A 14,987-nucleotide genomic window follows, 5' to 3' on the forward strand; every position below is an offset into this window, starting at 1 on the left:
CTTCTGACCCAGGCACCCAGTCAGCCACTACTTATTACCTGCTGGGGCTGTACAGGGACAGGCCAGAGCTTGTGCTCCCTGGCAGAGTCCATCCAGGTTTCAGAGGGGCTTTGAGAGCCATCTGCTGTTATCAGGTCACATTACAGCATCAGGCACCACCTTCATCAGCAGGCTGTACAGGACACCCTTCAGCACTGCCTTGCTATTCTCCCATCAGCCCATAAACAAGAAAACTTAAGGCATCTTCTCTAGATCAAAATGCCAACAGAAATAAGACCAACTCAGAGAGCTCACTTCTTTGCCCAAAAGGACTTGGGACTCTCCACAAGAAACACAGGCACTTCCAATACAGTACAAAGAGCAAACTTGAACAACCACATTAAGCAGAGAGAGGATTTTAGCCTCCCAGACAAGTCCCCAAGTAAAGCTACAACTCTTACAGGAGCAGGCAGAAGTAACAGAGAAGGCTCCAATGCTCTATTCATAGAGGCACCAGCCACCACCAGGCACTCTAGCAGCCCATTTTGAGGGCTATACCTCTAAGTGCAACAGCACATTTTTAACTGCATCTTTCTTTTAATGCCAGAGAAGATACTTGAAAACCCTTCCTTCACACTTATTCATGAATAAAGCCACTCTCAAGTGGAAGAGATAGAAATTCAAAAAGCAACTTGTAGTCCTCTAAATACAAAAGGTTTTCTGACTGGCTAACGCATAGCAAGATACCTAAAAAAAAAGCACTCCTAATGTATCACATTTCCCTTTCTTAGGCCCTAATTCCCATTCCCCTCAAAGCACACACCAAAACACCATCTCCCTGGGGGCTCTTGCAGCCAGTATTGTATAGGCCCCATGCCTCCGCCTCCCCAGCCTGTTTTGGATTAAAAGGCCTCAGGTGGCCCCCACCTCTTCCCCCTAGACCTTAGATGGGAGAGTGGGGTGGGAGCAGGCTCCTGGTGCCTTACTCTCCCTGCAGTAGCACCTTAGAGGAGCTGGTTCCTCCTTGCTGGTGCCAGTGAGACCAGGCTGTGGAAGCGCCCAGCCTGCAGCATCCTCGCTGCAGTCCCAGCTACACAAGGCAGAAGCTGCCTCTCTGCCCACCAGCCCACGGGGCGAGGTTTGCGCTGCACCAGCCACGCTGCTGCCCTTGCTCAGGCAAACCCCAAAGCCTCCACAGCTGGCTCTGGCACCGGGGCTGCGTGCGCAAGGGCCTGGCTTCTCTAACCTCCGGGCTCGGCATCCAGTGCTGAACACCCACCCCCTTTCTGGGGTCACAGCGCAGCTGAATTCAGTGAGAGACTGGAAAAGGAAGGGGTAGATGTTGTGTGCTTGCTGTGTTTGGGTCAGCTTTGGCTGGGAGGGAACTAATAGGCTTTGTTCTTCGTTAGTGGAGCAGCGCGGACCCCGGCTTGGTGCCATGGGAAGCAGCACGGCACCATGCACGTAACAGGGCAGCTCCTGCGCGATGGGCCCCGGACGAGTCCCGTGTCCCAACCTGCCCTGGCACGCGCTGCGGCGCTGCGGGCAGGGGTGCGGGAGGGAGCGCCGAGCGCTGCTGCCCTCCAGCGCAGCGAGCGTGCAAACCCCGCCGCCTCTGGCACGACGAGCGTGCCAAACCCGGTGGCCCTAGGATGGTGAGCGTGCCAGCCCCACGGCTTCCAGCACGGTGAGCGTGCGAGGCGCGCCCCAGCCGGCCCGGTGAGCGTGCGAGGCGCGCCCCCGCACGGGTGTGCCCGTGCGGGTGCAGCCGCCCCCCGGCCCGGCAGGGGGCGCAGGGGCGCGCGGGCCGCAGGGCGCGTGCGCGAGCCGCCGGCGCGGGGCGGAAGTGGCGTGCGGGTCGGCGCGCGGCGGTGGGGCGCGGGGCGCCCATGGGGCTCCTTAAAGGCGCCGCCGTCCGCCCCCCTCCCGGTGCCAGCGGAGGGAAACGCCGCACGCGGTTGGAATGAGTAGGTGGGGCGGGGCCCCGTGACCCCCCTCGTGACCCCCCTCGTGACCCGGCACTTGCGGCCGCTGCCTCGGTGTCCCCCGGTACTGGGGGTCGCGCGGCTGCGCTGGGGGCAGAGGCGGCCGCGGCCCCCCCCGGGCTCCCGGCCTTGCTGGGGGGGTGCGGGGGGAGCGGGGCCCCGGGGGGGCTGCAGAGTCGGGGGGGGGTGGGGGGGGTGGGGGACAAAGAGCGAGGGGGTCTGCAAACCCCAGGATAGGGGGTGCAAAGCCTGAGGGGGGCGTCAGGTGCCTGGGGGGGGCTGCAGGCCCCGAGAGAGGGGGTGCAGCGCCTGGGGACGGGTCAAGTGCTTGAGGGGGCTGCAAGCCCCGGCGGAGGTGGGGCAGCCCTGGGCTGGGGGCTGCGAGCCTCGAGGGAGGGGGTGCAGACCTTGGGGGGGGCTGGAGTGGGGCTGCAGACCCCAGGTAGGAGTGCAGGCTCCAGGACGGGGGGGGCTGTCCCCGTCCGCGGGGAGATCCCCGGGTCAGCAGGCTGGGCTGGGCGCCTGCGTGTCCCGGGGGGAGGTTTGTTCCCTGGCCCACTCGGGGGGTCCCGCGGTCGAGCTCTCCCCAGGGGCGCTGGTGGCTGCCCCTGCCCATTCGGGCAGCGTCCGGGTCCTGCCCGAGCCAGGGCAGTGCAGGCGGGGGTGCGCCCGGGCAGGATGAGGCCCCTGGCGCTGTTCAGGCACTTCCAGGGGCGGGCGGGGGTGACAGCTTTGCAGCCCCGGGCCGGAGCAGTCCAGGTGCTGGGAAGCGCCGGAGGGGTCTGCCCGCAGGATTCCCCTCTGCGTTCCCTCTCCATTCCCTCTCGCTCAGGGCTCGAGCACCCAGCTGGGCCCTTCCTGTGTGGGAAGAGGCTGCTGAGCTCCTTGCATCCCTGGGAATTTCTTGCCTTTGTTGTCTTAACATGTGTTTGCGTTTTTCCCCCTCTTTGCGCTGAGCGTCACAGCAATGTACCCAGACCCACCAGTGCTGCAGACTGAGCTGTAGGGTATGGGTCATGGTTTTATGAGCTTATTTTTTCCTGGGTGGAAAAGGGAGCAGCTCCCAGCTGAGAAGGGAGCTTGGATGTGGCCGGGAAGCCCTTGCCAGTGCCCTGGAGGTGCTCGGCCCCCCCATACAGAAAGGGAGAGGGCCGCGTTGTGGCACGTATAAATAGCACGTTTTAAGGCATTCAGGTGTTGCAGCTCTGTGAGCGAGAGATTTTCTTCCTGCTTGCGTAAGGGTTTACGTGAAGGGCCGGATTGGAGGGAAGGATCTGGCACTGGAGCGAGCCCCCTGCCCGCAGCGCAGTTTTGCAGCCGTGGTTTTGCCGCGTGGTCTGCGGGGAGCATGCCAGGGCGCTGCGCCGCCTCGCCACTGTCCCGTGATGGGCACAGTGGGACCCATGCCCCCCCCCCCCCTGCCTCCCGCAAACAGCACCCAGCTCTTGTGGTGGGGCTGGCGTGGACAGCTCCAGGATAGACTCATCCCTGCTCACAGCCTTGAGCACCTAACAAGTCTGAAGCTTGGAACTGAGAGATTTATGGCTGCCCTGACCTTGCAAAATTGCTGAGTCAGATGGCGAAGGCTGGTTTTGTGGTTTGTTTTTTTTTTTTCCCCTGCATTCCCTGGCTTTAAAAAAACCCATGGATTCCCAAAGCCTGGAAGCCGTCCTGCCACGGTCCGGCATGAGGACTGTCCCCAGGCTGTGGCGAGGGGGAGCAGCTGGTCCTGAGTTTGCACCGCACGCTTGAGCTCGCTTCTCCGCATCCTCCTCCCGCAGGAAGGGTGCAATATCCTGCATTTCCCAAGGGCAGAGACGCTGGCCCTGGGGGCTACAGCCTTGCCAAGCCTCAGGGATGGGGGAGGCATGCAGAAGGTTTTGGACATGCAAACGCTTTTTGGGGCACTTGTTGCAAGCTTGCACCCCCTGTGCAGGGGGGGATCCCCCCCGGGTGTCCCTCCATGGCTGCGTTGGGCTCTGCTGCCTTCTCAGCCAGGACTGGGGGGGGCTGTTGTGGCACGTCTGGTCTTTGGACTTTGCTCCTTCCTGTCCCTTAATTTTCCAAGTGCAGGGAGGGGACAATCCTCCCTCCCTGAGGATGCAGAAGGGTGGCCTGGACCATCTCCACCTCTCCAGCCAGGCTGGGCCCGCTGCCAGCAGTGGGGCCGGGGGGTGTTATCAGGGCTGGGCCAGCCCCAGGAGCGGTCCCTGGCCCCCCCCGGGGGCAGCAAGATTATGGGGGGCAGGGGAGCGCGCCTGCCCTGCGCCACGCTGATAGCGCAGCTGGAGGTGGGATGCCTGTCCTCGCACCAGTGGAGCCGGGATGCTGGGGGGGCTCCCCGGGGAGCCGTCGCTCGTTCCCGGGCAGGGTCCCCCGCAGGGGCACCCCCAGCCTCAAGCATCCCCCTGCCGTGTGTTGCAGGGGGCCCGCACCATGGCCGAGAAGATGTCGCTGAGCCCGGGTGGGGGCATCACGCCGCTGCAGCAGATGCTGGCCTCGGGGACGGGGGCCATCCTCACCTCCCTCTTCAGTGAGGACCATGGGGAGTGGGTGGGCGCTGGGGGCTAGCGTGGTGGAGCGTGGCTAAAGGATGGTGTCATTTCAGTGACACCGCTGGACGTGGTGAAGATCCGGCTGCAGGCCCAGAGGACCCCGTTCTCCAAAGGTAACCCTGCTCAGGGCAGGGCAGGCCTCTCTGGCCAGACCCCCCACCCCGCTCAGCCAGCGAGCAGCCCACGTGGGTGTCTCGGTTGGCAGAGCCGGTGGCGGGGATTTCTCGGTCCTGAGCGTGGGGCCGTCGCGAGGTGGCAGGTTACCATGGGCCCCTCGTCCTGACGGGCTCAGGGGGCCCTGCCAGGGGAGCTGGGCTGATGCTCGGCTCTGTCCTGCCCCCTTCGTGGCCCCGCGCTGATGCCGAGCGGGGTCAGCGCTGTGCCCGGCAGCCCCCTGCCCGCCAAGGAGCGGGGTAGAAGGGCTCAGCCTGCTGCAGCCACTTGCTTTTGTCCTTGCTGTCTTTGTGTCCATCTCCACGCTGCTCCCCGTGTTTCCCACGGGGCAGGAGGGACCCCGTGGGTTCTGCCCGCCCCATCTGCTTCCCTCCCTGCAGGGGCAGCGGGCTGGGGCTGGTCCCAAGGGACTGGTTTGGTGGCAATAGGGACTGCTTGGGAAGTGGCTGTGGGGGCATCCAGCCCCTTCACGCACAGAGCTCTCCCACCGCCCAGCTCAGAGCTGTGGGACATGCGTGTGCCCCAGGCCAGCGAGGTGGCACATCCCCTGTGTCATCGCTCAGCACGTCCCCATTGTGCGTTTCAGCGTTACCAGCACAGTCTGTGCCCTGGGGCACTCAGCAGGCCACATGTGAGTACGCCTGGGGACCCCGGGCAGCTCCTGCCACCAGCGGCTTTGCTTTCCCAAGCCTTGACCCTGGTTTTCTTCCCCACTGGTGGCGGCCCAGGATCCTGCTCTGGTGTGGGGGGCTGCGATCATCCCCAGCCCTGCAGCTGCTCCTGCAGCCCCGCTTTGGGGCTGGCCGTGCAATGTCCCTGCTGGGGGTCTGTTGTGCAACAGGCCTGGCTGTCTGTGGTCCCCTGTCCTTGCCCTGTCTTGTCACCCTGTCCTGTCGCTACGGCAAAGTCCCCTTGGATCTCCACCCCTCCCACTTACTCCCTGCAGTCCAGTGTCCCTGCGCCTGGTGTGCTGGCCCCATGGAGAGCGTGGCGGGGGGGGGAACGTGCTGGCTCCCTGAGGTGGGGCCAGATGCCCCCCACCCCGTGGGTCTGGCCATGGTTGGACCCTTGCTGGAGCGTTACCCCTCTCCTGGCCTTGGTCTGGGGTGGTCCCCACTGCGCTCAGATATTGAGGGTTTGCTCTCTCCTGGGAGAGGTGATAGTTTTGGGGATCAAATGGGCTGGTCACAGGGCAGAGGGGAAGCTTGCCCTGTCTAATGGTGATGCTGTTGCCTCCTGCCCCAGGGAAGTGTTTCCTCTACTGCAACGGGCTCATGGACCATCTGTACGTCTGCCAGAACGGCAACAGCTGCACTGCCTGGTACAAGGCCCCCACCCGCTTCACCGGCACGCTGGTAGGGGCTGCAGGTGCAGGCAGGGTGGGCAGGGGTCTCCCTGTCCCAGGGAGGGGGTCAGGGTGTTTGCTGTGGAGGGGGACGGGGGTGGTGTGTGTGCTTGCCCCTCAAACCCCTCTCCCTGTGCTCCGCTCTCTCCTCAGGATGCCTTCATGAAGATCACACGCTACGAGGGTGTCAGGTCTCTGTGGAGCGGCTTGTCCCCGACCCTGTGAGTTTGGATCCTGCCTGGGGGGGAGTCTGGGTGCAAACGTCTGCCCAGGCGCATGGGTATCTGCTCTGAGCCTCCTGCCAGCCCCCAGGGAGGGCACGCATGCCCCGCGTGCCCCTCACACCCCTCCTTCTTGGCAGGGTCATGGCTGTGCCAGCCACCGTCATTTATTTCACCACCTATGACCAGCTCCGGGACTACCTGCACGCTCGGATGGGAAGCCGGGGGCACCACATCCCCTTGCTGGCTGGGGCCCTTGCCAGGCGTGAGTATCCCTGCTCTCTGGGTGTTCCCCCGTGCCCACCCTTCATCCTCACAGGAGGGCGCAGCGGGTCTCTTGGCTGTTGGTGCCCACGTTTGGCACCTGGCACTCCTGGCATGGCGCTCTGATGGCTCCGGGATGGAGTGGATGGGGCTGATGCCTGATGTCCCCTCCGTTGCAGTGGGCGTTGTGACGGTCATCAGCCCCTTGGAGCTCATCCGCACCAAGATGCAGTCCCAGCAGCTCAGCTACCGGGAGCTGGGTGCCTGCATCCAGTCGGCGGTGGCTCAGGACGGCTGGCTGTCCCTCTGGAGGGGCTGGGGACCCACCGTGCTGCGAGACGTCCCCTTCTCGGGTATGGCTGCGGGGGGACAGGGCGAGCGGTGGCACTGGGAGATGGGGGAACATGGGGCAGGGCAGCCCTGCATGTGGGGAGGGGGGAGGTTGGCGTGTCCGGGGTGCCTTGTTGCAGCGCTGGTGTTTCTCATCTCCTCCCAGCTCTCTACTGGTTTAACTATGAGCTGGTGAGGGAATGGCTCTGCAGGCAGGCCCGGCTCGATGAGGCCACGTTCATGATCAGCTTCACATCCGGGGCCATCTCCGGGACGGTGAGTTTGGGGCCCTGTGGTCTGCACTGTGCAGGGGCTCACTCAGCCATGAGCAGGGGGAATGGCCCCTATGGGGAACAAGGGATGGGGCTGGGACAGGGCTGGGCGGTGACGGCAGAGCCAGCACTGGGCAGGGACGGCGCGGTCCCAGCTCACTGCCTGGCTGCTGGCCCCGCAGGTGGCTGCGGTGCTGACGCTGCCCTTCGATGTGGTGAAGACCCAGCGGCAGATCGAGCTGGGAGATGGCGAGGTGCACCCAGGTGAGGGGCCGGGCTACAGGCGGATGCCTGGGGGGCAGCCAGGACTCCCTGATGGTACACGGGCATCCCCAAACCCTCACCCACTCCCCTCTCCCCGTAGTCGCAGCCTCCAAGCCTTCCTCCACCTGGCTACTCATGCGGCGCATCCGCGCCGAGTCTGGCACCCAGGGGCTGTTTGCAGGTAAGGCTGTGCCCCCTGCCCTGCGCTGGGGTTTACTGGTGCCACTGAGGGGCTAACGGGCTTGTCCTTGCAGGCTTCCTGCCCCGCGTCATTAAGGTGGCACCTGCCTGCGCCATCATGATCAGCACCTACGAATTTGGCAAGACCTTCTTCCAGAAGCTGAACCAGGAGCGGCAGCTGCGCGGGTTGTGAGCTGGGGTTGAGGCAGGGCGGGATGCAGCCGGTGCCCTGGGGGCCACTGCCAGCCCTGCTCCTGGCGAGGCGGCCCAGGAGCAGCAAACAGCACTTGGCTGTGCAAAGCCCAAGTACCTTCGTGCTGCACTCTGCCTCCCCACTGCCTGCGCACAGAGGCAGGGCCAGCCTGGCCCTGCTCTCCCTCCCCAGCTGCATTGGGGACATCTGTGCCTGCTGCTGTGACACTGGCGGGGTGTGGAGTCCTCCATGCTCATCCCTTGAGGCTGGACAGATGCTGCTGCTGGATTTACGGGCACCCTAGCAAAGATGGGGTGCCCCAGGAGACTCGGCAGGGCAAGAGATGGGAGCTGGGGCTCTGGTGAGGACCAAAACCTTGGGGGGGTTTCTCTGCGTGCCTGCCTGGGCCCCCAGCCCTGCTCCAGCTGGGATTCAGCCCCTCCTCGCCATTGGTCACGCACAGCGTCCTCTTGCTGGCTTTGTGCGGCATGGGGACAGGTCAGGACCCTCTGCCTGCCTCCAGACCTCTCCTCCAGACCTCTCCTGGCAGACCCTGGGCTTGGACCCTGTGTGGGGACAGACCTCGCTGCTGCTCTGGGTGGGGCAGCAGGCATTCTGGCACCAAACCGCTGCCTGTGCCCTATCCCTTCACCGTGAGGGCCTGCCCCAGCATTGTGCCCAGTGTGGGTGCTGCCCCAGCTTGCCCCAAGACTCCGGGGAGGAATTTCTCTTATTTTCTTAAATAAAATAAAATATTTGTCTCTTAGGGCAAGGATTTATTTCCATGCTCTCCGCATGCTGGGCTGCAGAAGGCATCCCCATAGGTGACAGCTGTGTCCTTGCTGTGTGGGCACAGTGCTGTCATCCATCAGGTCCTTGCTGGGCTTTTACTGGGCATAAGGAGACCCCCAGGACCTCCCTGCTACCCCCAGCAGCAACCCACTGTGGATGGGGCAGGGGGTACCCCATGCTTGGGAGACCTGCTGTGTCCCAAAGCTGCTATCCCTGCCCTGGTGGTCTGGGGAGGGTGTGGGGCTGGAGGATGCTCACTGGCTCCCGCCCACCTCCCGACTGGGGGGAGCTCATGGAGGCCAGCTTGGCTTGCTGTGTTTATTGATTCCTTTTGCTCCAACAAGGCAGGTGGGGCTGAATTAAAAACCAAAATCACCCAAAGCAACCCAAAACCTGGGGGAGGATGGGAAGGGGTGGGGGGGGCTATCCCTGTCGTGGGGGTGCTGCTGCAAGGAGGGACAGCTGGTCCCCAAAGGGAGGGACAGGCCAGCCCCCCTGCAGTGCCTGGCTGCGAGGGGGGGGCTGGGGGGGAGCCTGGGCACTAGAGGGCAGGCCAAGCCTGGGTGGGTGCCCGAGGGAAGAGCGGTGCCCGTGGGCTGAGCGGGATGGACACGCTGGGGCTGTGCCCAGACCCTTGCCCCTGGAGGGGCTTTGGCCCCAAATCCCTCCCTTGCTCCCCAGCAGCAGTTGCTCCCGGTGCCCCCCCCCGTGGCACAGTTCGTTTCCCCCCATGCACCCCCCCCCCCATTCCCAGCTCGCATGGGTCCTGGTCCGGCATCCCCCATCCCAATGGGTCCGTGTCTCCAGCCAGGGACGGGGCTGGGGGTCCGAGGAGCAGCCAGGTTGGGGTATCAAGACGGGAGGTGGATGCCTGTCCCCAGCCTCCCCAGTGGGTTCGGCGAGTCCTTCGTCAGTCCCAGAGCGGCGAGGAGGGGGACGAGGTCAGTCCTCTGCCGTGATGCTGGGCCAGGCGGCTGGGCCGTGGGGTGGCAAGGGGGCCGTGGGTCTCAGCTGGGGCTGCGGGTCGGGCTGGCTTCGGTGCTGTCGCTCACCAGGCACTCGTTGGACTTGAGGCTGGCCAGGGACTTGCAGCTGGGCAGGGAGGCCAGGGAGCCGCAGAGCCCCAGCATGGAGGGCGTGGGGTCCTTCCCTGTGGGCACAGAGCGGGGCACCGGCGTCGTGGGGGGCTGCGGCCTCGCACCCCAACCCTGCCGTGGGGGGACGGGGATGGGGACAGGGACCACCTCTCTGGGAGGGACCTGGGAGTCCTTGCACTGTTGGGACAGCATCCCTAGTATGAGGAGGGGGCTGCTGGGGGTGCAGGGGCAGTCCAGACACCTGGGTATGTGTTGGGGGACATGCTGAGCTCTGCGGGGCACCCTGCGGTGGGGGGGGGGGGGTCTTACCCAAGGGCCCCCAGGGCTCGCCTTCACGCTTGCCCTCGCCCAGGCGCTGGGAGTCGGAGCTGAGGCTGTTCTCGGCCGAGAGCTGGTCGGTGCTCACGAAGCTGTGCCTGCAGAGGGACGGCACTGAGCCCCCCTGCGCTGCCGCCCCCGGGGCCAGGACAGCCCCGTCGGCCAGGGCCAGCCCTTCTCCCCGTCCTCTGCCCGGGGCAGACCCCCCCCGGGGCGGGATGGGGCGCTGGGTGCGGGTCGGGGCAGCTCTGCCCCCGCCGGGGGCATTACCTCCTGTAGAGCTTGCTGTCTGAGCCGCTCTCGTTGCCGTTGAGGGTCCCCAGCGAGGGCCACTGGTTCACCAGAGGCGTCACCATCTCCTTGGAGAGCTGGGCCAGCTGCGGGTTCTCGCAGGGGATCAGCCCCGTCCTGCAGCAAAGGCAGGTGCTCAGCACCCGGCACGGCCGTGAGTGCCAGGGACCTGCCGGGCGACACGGCCCATGGGGCGTACAGGGCACAGGGGACCTACCACGGCCCATGGAGCATATGGGGACCCTCCATGTCTTACAGCACATATGGGGCCCCTGGTACTGGGGACCTGCCACCCGTCTCATCCCGTGGGGCATATGGGACACTGGAGACCCACCGTGTCCCACAGGGCGTATGGGGCAGCCAGGCACTGGGAACCCACCTCCTGTTACACACCACAGGGCATATGGGCTGCCAGGGACCCAGCACTCATCCTGCCCCTCAGAGTCAGTGGGGCACTGGGGACCCACCCAGAGCCCATGGGGCACCCAGGCGCCAGGGACCTCCCACCCACCACGCCCGGCCAGGCCTGGCAGCAGCGGCGGGTCCCCACTCACAGCTGCTCCTGCAGCTCCAGGATGACGCCCTCCAGCTCCCTCTTCTCCAGCTGGTTCTGCACCATCACCTCCTCCAGGCGCAGCTTCAGCCGCTTGTTCTCCGCCTCCAGGTCCTTCAGCTGTGACTCTCGCAGCCGCACCAGCTCCTCCAGGTACCCCTGCACGAGGCCACTGTCAGCAGTGCCCCACTGTCCCCACCAGACCCCCCCACGTCCCCAGGGCCACCCAGGGTGACAAGGAGTGGGCTGGGTCACTGCAGCAGCGGGACGAAGGGCTGCAGGTACCGCTGGGCTGTGGGAGCTCCACTGGGGTCTGGGCTGGAACATCCCAGGGGTTGATACCCGGCCGGCCCCATCCCAGCTCCTGGTACCTTTTGGGCATAAACAATGCGAAATTTCTGCTCCATCTTGCGCCACTTGTTGTACCAGCTGTCCTCGTCAGTGACCAGGGGCAGGTAGGGGTGCTCGGGGGAGCTATCCTCACTCGTGCTGCTCTCCACGCTGCCCCGCTCCTCCTCCTCACTCAGGTAGTCATAGCTGGGGGGTATGGGGGCTCAGCAGGGATGGCACTGCGGCGGGGGGCTGGCACACGTGGAGGGAGCCCAGCTGAGCCCCGATGGGGTGCCGCGAGAGAGACAGTGGGGTCCCTGCCCCAGGCAGGGCACCCTGGCTCTTACCTCTGTGTGAACTTCAGGTAGGGCGTGTAGTCGATGACCACGGGCGTTTTACCGTCCATCACCTCGCCCTTCAGGCAGAAGCTGAGTAGTGGCAGGAGAAGGAGCAGAGGATCAGGGCAGGCCTGGGGGGGCAGCAGCGGGGCCAGTCAGGGCAGGGTGCCCGTGTCCCACCGCGCCGCCCACCCCTACCTGAAGTCAATGGCACTGAGCCCGATGAGCATCCCCGTGAGCACCGTGGACTCCTCACGCAGCATGATGGCCCCGTCGTCATAAAACCGCCTGCAGGGAAAAACATGGCTGCATGTGCACCCGCTGGCACCCCAAAATGCACCATGGTGCCCACCCTGGTGCACCCACAAACCCTTAGCACTCCCAGGGCAGTGCAGGCGTGCGCATGCCCACGGCCGGCTGTGCCGCAGGCTGCTCACCTGGTGGTCCGTGTGTCCCTCAGGGCCGTGGAGATGTACTCGGACATACGCTTCTCCATCAGCGCCACACGGATCCAGGCCCGGCCCTGCAAGGCACTGCCCCGCGGGGCAGCCCTGAGGACGGGTGCCGCCATCGGCCGCTCATCAGGTGCCACCCTCAGCTGCCCCCCGCCACACTCCCGCCTGCCCTCCGGACTCGGCACAGGCAGGCAGGTGGTCCCCACTGGGGAGCTGCTTTCAGCCCCATTTTCCCCCCGCGGGGACCCACAGCTCCTGTTTTGCCCCAGTGACCCCGTGGGGAGAGATGGAGCTGCAGGAGGGCAGGGTGGAGGGGATGGGGATGGGATGGGAATAGGGATACGAATGGGTCCATGTGCCAGGGACAGGGTGTGAATGGACATAGGGGCAGGAATAGGAATGGGGATGGGTACAGGCATAGAGACAGGGACAGGGCTGGGGCTGGCACCTTCCTGACCTTGGCCCTGGAGGTGCTGATGTTCTCCATGTTCTCAATGCTGCTGACGCAGTTGTTGGGGACCTTGCTGCAGGCCAGGCGGATGTAGTCCCAAAACCCGCGCTGCCCATCTGAGCTGAACCAGCTGACGGGGCCTGTGGGGACCAAGAGGCTGCAGTTGGGGGCTGCCGTGCCAGCAAAACCTGTCAGCCCAGAAAGCCCCAAGCCAGAGCCTGGACATGCTCCCTGGTGCCGGCATGTGCATGCACATCCCCATGCACCATGCAGCACAGGGATGGGGACAAGGACACGCCAGGGGCTGCACGGGCGCCTGTCCCCACAGGCCACCATTACCTTTAAAGCGGTGGCTGAGGATCTGCTCCAGGATGGCAGCAAAGTTAACGAACTCCTCAGAGGAGTCGTCGATGGGCTCCGCCGTGTATTTCTCCAGCAGGGTCTTCACCGAGAACCTGGCAGGGGGATGGGTGTCATGGGTGGGAGGGGAGAGACACCCAGCACCCAGCACCCAGCACATGTTGGGTTTTAGCAATGGAGTAAAATGCTTTTGCAGATGTTGGCTTTTGAGCCCAGCAGCAGGAAGAGGGCGGTGGGCTAAGCTGCGAGCTGTGGCTCGCTGACCCCTGTGTCCCCCGGGAGCCTGCCAGGGCGGCTGCCGCTCCCCCGCCGTGTGAGTGGCCAGGAAGGGCGAACAAAGGCCCCCTTCCTCCCCGGCCATGCGCGGGTGGTGATGGCTTCCCCTTCCGCCCGGCTGCTCGTGCTCAAGGGAGAGACATGCCGAAGACACAAAACCTGCTGAGCCTGGCAGGACAGCAGGGGACGGGGCAGGTGTTTGCGGGGGGGGGGGATCGCCCCGTCTGTGGGTCACGGCTATACAGGGGCAGGGTGGGACGGGGGATCCTCAAGACAGCAGGCGGAGGGTGCCTTATCGTGGCAGTGGGGTCTGGAGATGCCTCGTGGCACAGCAGTGAGTTCTGGAGATGTCCTGGTGTCAGGATGAGGGGTCTGGAGGTGCCCTATGCCATGGCGAGGAGCTCTGGGGTCCCCATGTCATGACAGTGGGTCTGGAGGTGCCCCATGACATGAGAAGGAGCCCTGGAGGGTCTTCATGTCATGACAGCGGGGTCTGGAGGTGCCCCGTGCTATGGCGAGGAGCTCTGGGGGTCCCCATGTCATGACAGTGGGGTCTGGAGGTGCCCTGTGCCATGGCGAGAAGCCCTGGGGTCCCCCAGGCCCCAACAGCAGGACCCGTGGGTCCCTGGCATGGGAACCCCAAGCCTCAGTGCCCCCCACATCCCCCCAGCAGCCCCGGGGCCAGGGTCCCGTCACAGCCCAGCACAAGCAGCCCCTAACCAGGGGGGCGTCACCCCATCCCCTCACTTGGGGGCTGGGGACAGGCAGGGACCACCAGCCCCACCAGCCCCGTTCCTCCACCCTGTCCCCACCACCCCATCCTTGTCCCTCATCCTCCCCCCCCCCCCCGCCGCCCCGGTCCAGCCGGGCGTCGCCATGACAACCCTCATCCTCCATCCCCACTGCCTTCATCCCTCCATTCCTGCCGCCCAGAGCCGGTCCCCGACGTCACTTCCTCGGCCCCCCGCCCGCAGGGGGGTCCCCGGCCCCAGCCCCCCCCGGGCCCCGCTGCCCCCGACCCCCATCGCCCCCCCCCCCGCACCCTCCGCCCCCCCTTCGGCACCCCCCGCCCTACCCGGCGGCCCCTGGCATCACCGGCACGGGAGCCTCCATGTTGTCGTTGTATCCCCGGCTCCCCCATCGCCCCCCCGGAGCCCCCCAGCCCCACCGCCCCGGCCCCACCGCCTGCAGCCCTGCAGCCCCCCAGCCCCCCCTTCCCCGCATCCCCATCCTCCTCCTTCTCCCTCCCTCCAAAACCGAATTTCCCCCCCAAAAAGCGACTGCAGCAACAACAAAAAATCCCCCCCCAGGGCGAAGGGGCCGCGGGGGGGTGGTGGTACGAACCCCCCCAACCCTCCTCCCCACCCCCAACCCCATCCCCCTCCACCCCATCTCCTCCATCCCCGGCAGCGGTGGTCCTCTCTCTCCCCCCCCTCTCCCCACCCCACGCTCCCCCTCTATTTTTGGGTGCCCCCCCTGCCAGGCCAGCCCCCACCTGCAGACGGTGATGAGATTTTTCCTCTCCACGGCGATGTTTCTGGAGGAGGCTTTCTTGGAGGAGAGCCCCAGAGCCATGGCAGCCTGCACGCAGCTCGCTTCCATCCAGAGCGGGGCGAGCCGGCAGGGCCACGGCCACGGGCGATGCCCCTTCTCCCGTGGGCCCCCCCCCCGCGCCACCGCCACGGCCCCCCGCACCGCGCAGGCTTTGCTCCGCCGCCCCCCCGGTGCCCACGCCAACGGGCCGTGCGCCGCCCCCCCAAAGGGATGCGGGGCCTGGTCCTCTCCCCGCCTCCGGTCCCCCAAATCTCTCCCCTGGGAAGGGAGGGGATGGGGGGGAGAAAGGGCGGGATGAAGGTGGGGGGCAGCGGTCCGGGGGGGCCCTCCTCCCTGCCGGGCCCAGCCCCTCGCCATGACGTGCCACCGGTGGGGACCCTGCGGGCAGAGCCATGGGGGGGCCGGGCTCG

General features: G+C 65.7%; 2 protein-coding genes across 11 annotated transcripts; one reads left to right on the forward strand and one right to left on the reverse strand.

Moving 5' to 3' along the window:
• Positions 1 to 1,908: 1,908 nt before the first annotated feature.
• Positions 1,909 to 8,288, forward strand: SLC25A39 (solute carrier family 25 member 39). 9 transcript variants are annotated; one of them, XM_075722802.1, is made up of 12 exons: positions 1,909 to 1,946; positions 4,389 to 4,497; positions 4,573 to 4,632; positions 5,074 to 5,324; positions 5,939 to 6,072; positions 6,192 to 6,259; positions 6,400 to 6,524; positions 6,703 to 6,876; positions 7,020 to 7,129; positions 7,308 to 7,389; positions 7,490 to 7,570; positions 7,644 to 8,288. In XM_075722802.1, the coding sequence occupies exons 1-12, from the start codon at positions 1,943 to 1,945 to the stop codon at positions 7,760 to 7,762; spliced, it is 1,317 nt and encodes a 438-aa protein (XP_075578917.1). In that variant the 5' UTR covers positions 1,909 to 1,942; the 3' UTR covers positions 7,763 to 8,288. The 9 variants fall into 9 exon arrangements, with proteins under 9 accessions (XP_075578917.1, XP_075578918.1, XP_075578923.1 ...); XM_075722803.1 differs by having other exon boundaries at positions 5,939 to 6,048; XM_075722808.1 differs by having other exon boundaries at positions 1,911 to 1,950; positions 5,280 to 5,324; positions 7,308 to 7,570; positions 7,644 to 7,698.
• Positions 8,289 to 9,561: 1,273 nt separating this feature from the next.
• On the reverse strand, positions 9,562 to 14,625 carry RUNDC3A (RUN domain containing 3A). Of its 2 annotated transcripts, none has more exons than XM_075722817.1 (11): positions 14,519 to 14,625; positions 12,727 to 12,842; positions 12,394 to 12,527; positions 11,919 to 12,004; positions 11,680 to 11,769; positions 11,491 to 11,571; positions 11,185 to 11,350; positions 10,815 to 10,972; positions 10,240 to 10,377; positions 9,961 to 10,067; positions 9,562 to 9,704 (listed from the first exon to the last, which is right to left on the reverse strand). In XM_075722817.1, exons 1-11 carry the CDS (start codon positions 14,623 to 14,625, stop codon positions 9,562 to 9,564), a joined length of 1,326 nt encoding a protein of 441 aa, XP_075578932.1. The 2 variants fall into 2 exon arrangements, with proteins under 2 accessions (XP_075578932.1, XP_075578931.1); XM_075722816.1 differs by having other exon boundaries at positions 12,394 to 12,557.
• Between the last annotated feature and the right edge of the window lie 362 nt (positions 14,626 to 14,987).

Source organism: Pelecanus crispus, chromosome 18, assembly GCF_030463565.1.
Source record: "Pelecanus crispus isolate bPelCri1 chromosome 18, bPelCri1.pri, whole genome shotgun sequence".
Taxonomy (NCBI): domain Eukaryota; kingdom Metazoa; phylum Chordata; class Aves; order Pelecaniformes; family Pelecanidae; genus Pelecanus; species Pelecanus crispus.